General features: G+C 41.2%; 1 protein-coding gene across 3 annotated transcripts in view; it reads right to left on the bottom strand.

The window, feature by feature from the left end:
• Ganc (glucosidase alpha, neutral C) overlaps positions 1-9237 on the bottom strand; it is a 55126-nt gene that overhangs the window by 44357 nt on the left and 1532 nt on the right. For all 3 annotated transcript variants that reach the window (XM_028854468.2, XM_028854469.2, XM_028854471.2), the window contains exons 2-4: positions 8040-8102; positions 5291-5399; positions 409-536 (exon numbers count right to left, since the gene is read on the bottom strand). In XM_028854468.2, coding sequence (XP_028710301.1) covers positions 409-536; positions 5291-5399; positions 8040-8102 — 300 coding nt within the window. The remainder of the gene's footprint in view (positions 1-408; positions 537-5290; positions 5400-8039; positions 8103-9237) is intronic.

The raw sequence follows: 9237 nt of genomic DNA, 5'->3' as shown, positions 1-9237 counted from the left end.
TAAAAGTGAGTCCGTCTAGCTGTATAAATCACTGGGAGAGTTAGTGTATTAGATCTCTTGAGTCATGGTGCTAATCTGAATGGGCAAATTAAATAGTTTCTCTTCTACTTGGTTCCAAACTCAGCCTAATAAACTTTTTTTTTTTTTTTTTTTTTTTTTGGTGAGAAACAGAGCAGGCCCAAATTTCTGTCTCTCCTTATTCAGAGGTACAAAACAGTTTTGGAATGGGAGATAAAGAAAAACAGAATAGGTAACATAGAAAATTTATAAACGTATCCCCAGATGATTGGCTACTGACCCTGTAACTAGCTGATTATAACTTTGAACACACAGAATAGGTGGTGCATTCAAGGTCTGACTAAAGAACACACTGAGCTTGTGCATAATGGACCCTGCCCCTCAGCTTACCTTACAGTTTCTAGCTTGCTGGTGATGACGTCAGGAACTTCATATCTTGGTTTCAGTGGGGTTTCTTCATTGATTTTAAGTCTGAAAATGTTTTTCTCTATACCATAAACTTCAGCCAGGAGAGGAGTCTGGGAGCAGAGGTGTGAGACTAGCTTTAACAGGTTACCTCCGTGATAATCTATTCTAATAGTCAAGCGACAATCATTAGAAAAGCATTTGTTTAAATTAGCATAGGCCAAGTAAACTGGAGAATGCTTGCAGTAAAAAGGACATGTCCCAAATCTATGCTTGTACTTGCTTGGTTATGGCTGTAGCACAAGAAATATCTTCTGTGTGTCTGTGGCTAGGTAAACGTAGGCTTATCCAAACCAGGATCTTTAGAGTGAAAGGGGTCTCCACTAAGAATTGAACTGGATAATTGCATAAGCTGCAATCAGACTTGAAAAAAATTGGGACGTATGACCGACCAGGCACAGATGTAACTAAGAGTTTGGGTGTTAAACTCAGTGATACCAGGCTCCAGGTGAATGAAAGATGAAAGAAACAGGCTCAGGGAAAGAACTGAGAAAAATGATGATCTTTACAGTTCTTAAGCGTGGGTGAAATGAGGTTCACTGCACTAAAATCAACAGATTTTTTTTTTTTTTACAGCCAGGAAAAATAATAAACTTCTAGGGAACTTTTTCATGGGGCTGGAAATTTAGGTGAAAATTTCCAAGAGGGATGGAAACAACACAGAACTACAAAGAGAGTAAACCTGAAAAATAAAATTCAAAGCAAGAGGGGAAACCCCACAGGAACAGAAATGGCTGGATTTGGGCCACAAAATGAAGCAGCTAGATCAGAGGACGACTTTGAGACAAGTCTTTAGCCAGTGTATCACACTAGTCTCTACTGCAAATTCTTCACGAAGCATGCTGCTGAGCTTTGGTTGTACATGGGTATGGACATTGTGACTGTCTGCTGTGATGTAGGCTCAGCGGGAAAGGTCACGTGATGTAGTGTAACCGACATGACGTGGGGAAATCAGAAGACAGGCAGCATGGAAAACATCAGGCAGCATTTGAAAAGCCATGTGACTGGAACCTTGCCTCTGGGACTGTAGGAGCGGTCAGGGCACAGTGTCGGTAATACTGTCCTGAAGAGCTAGTGCTGTGGCCGCAGGTGCATTCATAGTCATTCTAATACAGGACTGTTACAGAACTGATTCTAATTTCTGCTTCCATGCTTACTTTTTCACAAATGCGAGTTGTCCCGAGCATGCCATTAGAATCCCAACATTTGAAAATGCCCAAATACAAACAGAGCTGAAACTCAAATGATCTATTCTCTCCCAAGCTAGACATAGTTTCATGGTTCTTTTTAATTCAACTAACATTTATTTTATATGAAATATTAAGACCACTGAACTCCTAGAGGGGTTGCAATTTAGAGAAGATGATACCTACATAAAATTTACATAAAGCGGAGATGAAAGTATAAATACTGATTTAGAGGCAAAATAGGAAAGGGAGTACTAATGTGTGCGAGGTGAAGAAGGCCTGGGAAGTCTCTCTGGGAGCAGGGGGAGGGGGAGCTTTAAAGAGGGCCTTCAGGAGTTGGTAGGAGAATAAGTTAGGTTTCTATTGCTGTGATAGACACTACTACAGAAGAAAAGAGTTTATTTTACATTGCATCTTACAGTCTACCATGAAGGAGGTCAGAGCAGGAACTTGAGGCAGGAACTGAGGCAGACGTCATAGAGGAGTGCTGCTTACTGGCTTGCTCAGCCTGCTTTCTTATAGAACCAGGACTACCAGCCCAGGGATGGCACCACCTACAGACAGCTGAGATCTCCTACGTCAGTCATTAATCAAGAAAATGCCCCACCACACAGGCTAATCCGATGGAGGCACGCTTTCAGTGGAAGCTCTTTCTCCACCCAGATGACCCTGGCTCAGAGTCTTCCTAATGTTTTCTGTCTATGAGTTAAATACCATCAAATAATGTTAAGACTGTAAACAGAATAAAACAAAACAAATTAAACAATGGGCCTTTATTGTAAGCAACCTCTAGTGTTTTTTGTTTGTTTTCTTTAAATAAGCTAAGCGAGCTGTTGGGGGGCCCGGTTTCGAGCCTTTAGTTGGTAACTGTCTAATCTTTCCCTTGTGCCCAACTGTCCTCTAGTATAACTGGGACGTTCCCTCCTTTGGCAGCCGTCACTATGGCACAGCAGCCGCCTCAAACGACCCAGGAAAGGCTTTGTGGAAACTACACCCCAGCTGCAGAGAACACTGCCACCAAGACGCTGCTGCAGCCACCCCCTTCTGCTTCAGCAGGCCTGGCTCTCGTGTGGAAACCTTCATGTGAGCTTGGGACAAGCCTTGATGGTCACCAGATGAGTATGCCTCCAGCTTCTCTGGAGGGCTGCTCTAGATCTTGTAATAGCAGTCCTTAATTAGGTCAGGAGGAGGAATAGCGCCTCCCTTGTAACTCAGCAAAAACCCCGAGCAGTGGTTATGCAATAGCTTTCATTGGTGGGGATGGAAGCTGCTGTGATTAGTGGCATTACAGCCTGAGCCCAAGCATGCCATACTCCTTTTCCAGATACACAATTAAGCTTTTTTTCCACCTTATTTGTTTGTGTATTATATCGTGTTATTTATTTTGCTTTTTTTTTTTTTTTAGATAGTCTCAGCTATTTGTGATAACTGCAAGCATCTCTAAGGAGAACAATGGTGACCTCCTTTAGCCCATTTCCAGAGGGCAATTAGCCTATTCAGGTTTGGCTCTGTTTGGCCAGTTCCTAATTAACTGCTTGTTGGCCACTCAGGATAAACACTACTTGCTAAAGAGCAGCTTGCTGAGGAGGTCGCTAGTTGACAAAGTCTCATTTTAATCCTGCTTAGATGAGGAGGGAAGGAGTAACTTCATACAGAGGCTCAGAGATATACTTGGATCCTCAAAGAAGCTTCTAGAAGCATTTCTTGTGCAACCACGATAACAGACTGCAAAAAAAAGTAAAAATGTTTACAAGATGTCTACCCAAATCAGCAGAGAACCCCAAAGTTAGCAATGGGTCTAGTAGGGTCAGCCTTGCTGGCGCTGCAGAGGACAGCATGCATTTCCCTGTGTAGGCACCGAAAGACCAGCTCTCTGCTGCTCAGCCCCTGTCACATCTTCATTCAAGGCAAAAAGCTGGTAACAGCAGGAGGGAAAAATCAAACCTGAACAGTATTTAAAAGTGAACACTTTCCCAAACATTTTCCTTAAATTTTTCTTCTAACAGCTTCTTTATTGAACATTTACTTGTACATTTACAAACGTACTATTTTTGACGGCTTGTAAGAGCTCATGGGGGCAGTCCTCAGGATGGCATTACTGCCTTTATAAGAAAAGAGCAGAATTTCCTTCGCCCGTGTCATTCAGTCATGTGGGATCAAGATGGCCATCTGCAAGCCAGGAAGAGGGCCATTTCCCAATGTGAGTGTTGGCACCTTGGAAACTAAGAGATACATCTGTTGCTTAAGTCACTTGGTCTATGGTATCTTGCTATGCAGCCAAAGCAAACTAAGACAATATTAATAATAAAGCTTGATTCTGTTCTTAGTTGCTTATTAGGAGTGGCTCTGGGGAAAGGAATTGGATTTCCAGAATGACAAGGCGTCCAACTCTGAAGTCAGTTGTTTAAGGCTTTAAGCGTGTGGGGGTAGACAGCTGGGCAGGCGGGCACAAGGAGCTCTTGGTTTGTCAGAATCTGCCTCTTCCGTGCAATTTGAGAACTGCAGCTGTGAGCTGAATATGATCCTCTTGGATTTTGGACTCTATCTCTCTGAACCCGAGAGAAAAAAGCTATCATTTTTATCAGGTGCACATATACATGCAGCTTGCTTTAAATCTCTGGACCACACTGATAACTGGTGTGCAATCTCCTTAATGCATTTGTCTCAGCCTAGAAATAACCTTTGACCCTGTTCCTATGCAGTGAGATGGCTATAAAGTACAGACAGCTTCTCAGGTTACTGTTGGAAGATTATTATCTTCACTGCCTCTGAAACCAACAGAGGACATGGAATTCTACGTCCCTACCAGTTAGCTCAACTCTACACATCACTTGGACATTAAAATGGAGTCAAGCACAATTTTAGGGTGACTTTTTAAAAGATACATTTGCTTGAGATTACAGTACACAGATTCCTATCCAGCTTTGATATTCAGGTATTTCCAATACCGAATGTGGAGTAGGTTTTAAGTATCCACAAAGTTCTGAGTCCTGAGGGCTTTGGTGCTAACATTGCAGATGATCTGTTTTCTCAATAGACTTCTTGGTTCCCCTCTGAGCCATGTGCTGTCTTGTGTTTAGATCTATTCTCTGGGGGCTCTCTGCACTGTAAAGTCTTCTTTTTGGAGGACTTCCAGATCTGTTGGCTCTGGTTGGTGCCTGACTTGAATTGCCTTGCCTCTCCAAAGAGAAAAAAAAATGATCTCTTGTACCCTCAGGAGGCATGTGCAGGAAGGAGTCTGGCACTCACTGCATTGGTGTCAAGCAGTGCTGAGAACTGAGTTTTGGTTTATTACTGGTATCTGAAGTAATTCTGCCTCATTTTCTTTGCAAAGCTAGGCAGAGAAACCCTGTCTCGAAAAAAAAACAAAACAAAAAACAAACAAAAAAAAAAAAAAAAAAAGAAATAATTTTCCTGGTGGTGGCGGCATAGGCCTGTAATCCCAGAACTCAGGAGGCAGAGGCAGGCGGATCTCTGAGTTCAAGGCCCCCCTGGTCTACAGAGTGAGTTCTAGGACAGCCAGAACTACACAGAGAAACCCTGTCTTGAAAAACAAAAACAAAAAAATGTATATAGTTCATCTCCAATAAATACAAAAGTAAATCGTTCTTCCAACTCACCTTAGTTGCGTCACTGATGATTTGGAATCTGGTGCTGTCCTGTTCTGTTGTGACTGAGCCTAACAATGCCTGGTAGGTGGTTTTCTTGGAGAGCTGCTGTTTCTGTCGCCTACAGATACAGAATATTGTGCTGGTTAGTTTTGTCAACCTAAACTAGAGTCATTTGGAAAGGGGAAACCTTAAATGAGAAGATGCCTCCATCAGACTGTCCTGTAGGAAAGTCTGTGGGAGCTTTTTCTTGATTAACTTATTTATGTGGGAGGGTCCAGCCCACTGTGGGTGACACCAAGGTGACATAAGAAAGGTAGCTGAGCAAACCAGGAGGAGCACCCCTCTATGGTCTCTGCTTCAGGTCTTGCCTCCAGGTCCCTGCACTGAGTTCCTGCCCTGACTTCTCTCAGTGATGGGCTGTGATTGGGAGTCTATAAGATGAAATAAACCCTTTCCTCCCCAGGCTGCTTTTGGTCATGGTCTTTAATCACAGCAATCAAAAGCCAACTAGGACATACAGATCTATGAGAACTGCTTGTGACTTGTCTTCATCTAATAGACCACATCATCATGTCAATGCCAGTAAAATTCACTATCACAATAAGTGACTGGCATAGATAGTATCGATACTCTTATAAAGTTCCACGAATACATTACTAGAGTTCTAATAATTTTTTTTTTTGGTTTTTCGAGACAGGGTTTCTCTGTGTAGCTTTGCGCCTTTCCTGGAGCTCACTTGGTAGCCCAGGCTGGCCTTGAACTCACAGAGATCCGCCTGGCTCTGCCTCCCGAGTGCTGAGATTAAAGGCGTGCGCCACCACCGGCTGGCTGAGTTCTAATAAAATTATCGCTAAAATAATATTAATTTCAACATAATACTGCTCAAGAATGGCATCTTGTCTCCTTTATTGAGAAAGTGGGGCAATTTTCTTTCTTTCATATGTGTATGTGTGTGCACATGTACAGGTGCATGTGACTATACAGGTATATGTACATGTGAGTCGGGGCCAGAAAACAACCTCAGGTATCATTCCTTAGGGACTGTCCATCTTTTTAAGTCAGTGTCTCTTACTGGCATGGGGTTAGGCGAGTGGGCTAGGCTGGCCGTCCAGCAGGGCCTAGAAGCCTGCTTGTCTCTGCCTCCCAGTGCTGGGATTGCAAGTGCCCAGGACTGGTTTTACAATAGGTTCTAGGGATTAAACTTAGGGCTTCTTGCAAGTACTTTACCTACTAAGCCATTCCCCATCCCAAACTTTTTCATGAACTTAAACTTTCTCCTCCTTTTCATGGAATGGAACTTTAGTAGTAATTCAATAGATTCTAGTGGAAATTCAGTGTGGGCTACAGGCTTAACAAGGTGATTGGGCATTTACAGCATCATTTTTTTTTCTTCTAGAATAGAGAATGGCTGAAATAGAAACTTAAAATATATGAAACATTTTTTTTTTTTTATTCTGGGCACGGTGGCATAGCACAATGTTTAAACCCAGCACTCAGAAGGCAGAGGCAGGCAGGCTGTTGTTAGAGTCCAATGTCAGTCAGATCGACATAGTGAAATGATGTCTCAAATAATAAACAAACAAACAAACAAAACACAAATTAATCAAATAAACAAAAAATTCATTTTGATGATTTTTGATGATTTCGGTTCAGAATCGCATAAAAGTAGATATAAGTCAGGCTCTTGAACCAACTAAGCCATGAATCCCACTAAAGTAGGTGTTTTAAAAATGATTTTAAAGGCTTTTTTTTCTAGGCTAATAACCTCATAGAATATTAAAGTAAGATCCCCACAGAGGGAACTCAATCAATAGTCAACACATTTCAAGTATATTTACTCTTTGATTCAGTTACAAAATTCCTAGAAATCCTAGTTTTTATTGTTTGTTTGTTTTTGCTGTTTTGTTTTCATTAGTGCTAAGGACCAGGCCCAGAGCCTTGCACAAGACAAGGAAGTCCCCTATTGCTGAGCCACATTTCCAGCTCCACTCCTAAAAAATCTATCTTCCAAATCACTTGCAGTATAGGATATGGTGATGCTCTCATAGCAAAAGATGAAAAAGAAACAACAACTCTAGGCTCTAGCGAATGGATCTAGAACAAAATAAACTATGGTGTATCTACCCAGTGGAATAGCATGAGCACAAAAATAGAGGGGACCTCCATGTACTAAAGTGGAAGCCCTCCAGACTAAAACATAAAGCAGGGGGAAGGAGACATAGAACACTGTGCACAAAAACCTATTTGTAGGTGTAAGGAAAGAGGTGATAGAAGAATATATGTATTTACAAAAAATACTGGAGCAATATATAAGAAATTAATAAATATGCTTACTTGAAGGGACAAGATGATAGAAAAGTAGAGGTAGGAGTAATATTTTCAATATGTATCATTTTATATGATATTCAAACCAGGTAAGTATACTATCTTTGAAAGGACACACATTTTAAAAATGCTTTAGATTTTAAAATAAAATACAGGCTGGGTGGTAGTAGTGCACACCTTTAATCCTAGCACTTGGGAGGCCAGTCTCGTCTACAGAGCAAGTTCCAGGACAGCCAGGGCTACACTGAGAAACCTTGTCTTGAAAAACCAAGACAAAAAAAAAAATACAATTTAAATTCTTTAATAGTAGTATGTAAGATGATTCATTAGATTTCCTAAAGACCATCTTCTTAGCCCCTCAGTTCTCAAAAGCACAGTGGAATTAACTTGGAGACATTGTGAGGAATGTTCTCTGGGTGACAGATTTACTTACCGATAGAAAGCAATCTTGCTACAGTCTCTGAAGACGGTTTTATCCACAGCTTCATCTTCAACACTAAATAAGACATTTTAAGAACTATATTTTACATAGGATCTGTGAGTTCAATTTTTGTACCTTCCCTAATTATACTATAAATGCGCAAAATAAACTTTTGGAATTTATTCTGCATCGCAAAACCCCGCCGCTGCTGTAACCTAAGACTTCACGGGGCAACCGTATGTATACTGTAGAAGAATACCCTTTTGTAGAACTACCAAACTGAACAACAAAACATCTTCATGGGCTTGGTTTGAAAGCCATGGAAAAAAGGGCACTGCCAGATACGAGGCAGGGAGCTTTTAAAATAACAGCCACAACACTAAAATCTGAACTCCAAACCCAAACCAAACAACCAACCTACTCACCTATTTAAAGAGCAAAGTATTTTCAGAACATATACTTCCTGAGAGTTTAGACCTGAAGAAGACATAGAGCGCCTAAACGGTCTGTTAAAGTCTAACAGGTAACCACAAGATAAAGCTCGAAATCATCTAAGAAAGGTATGTGCCAGGTGCTAGAGGCAGAAACAAACATAGAAGAAGAAAAAACTTCCCGGAGGATTCCAACAATCTAGAGATTAATGTTCTTTAAAACCAAGTTTCCAGAAGAATTGCATCTGGAATAAAATGTAAAAAGATGTACATTGCTACTTGAATATATATGTATTCAGTTAGTCTTCCTCTGGTTAAAACAACTATAAACTACCAGGGGGAGGGAGCACTGGCTTTGGTAAAGAGGTGTGGCTTCCTGCACCTGCAGTTAGCATGTCCATGATTTTGAAGGAAGCTAAACTATGAAAACAGGCCTGGACAGATAGAAACACTTAGCCATGTCAAGAAATTGTTTTATCGTGGAAAAAAAAGGAAACCCTGTATTAAACTCGGCTTTTTGGCACTGCTTATTTTAATCAAGTGTGCAAACATTAGGAGACCTTGCCGTCTTTCCTTTCCAGTTTTGAACAATGAGCTGTGGAATGGCACAGGAAGAGATGCAACCACCTAAATGTGGGATGCAGCACGCTTAAGATCCATGTCTTAGAGTTTGGAAGGCAGTCTTTCCACTGTTAAAGTTATCTAACCCTCCTGGAAATACTTTGAGAGGTTAGCTATTAACAATATCCAACTCCCTGCAGAAGCAAGAAAGAACGTTG

This window comes from Peromyscus leucopus, chromosome 4, assembly GCF_004664715.2.
Source record: "Peromyscus leucopus breed LL Stock chromosome 4, UCI_PerLeu_2.1, whole genome shotgun sequence".
In the NCBI taxonomy this organism is placed as follows: Eukaryota; Metazoa; Chordata; class Mammalia; order Rodentia; family Cricetidae; genus Peromyscus; species Peromyscus leucopus.
Note: the sequence above shows the minus strand (reverse complement) of the source record. Positions and strands in the feature narration are given on the sequence as shown.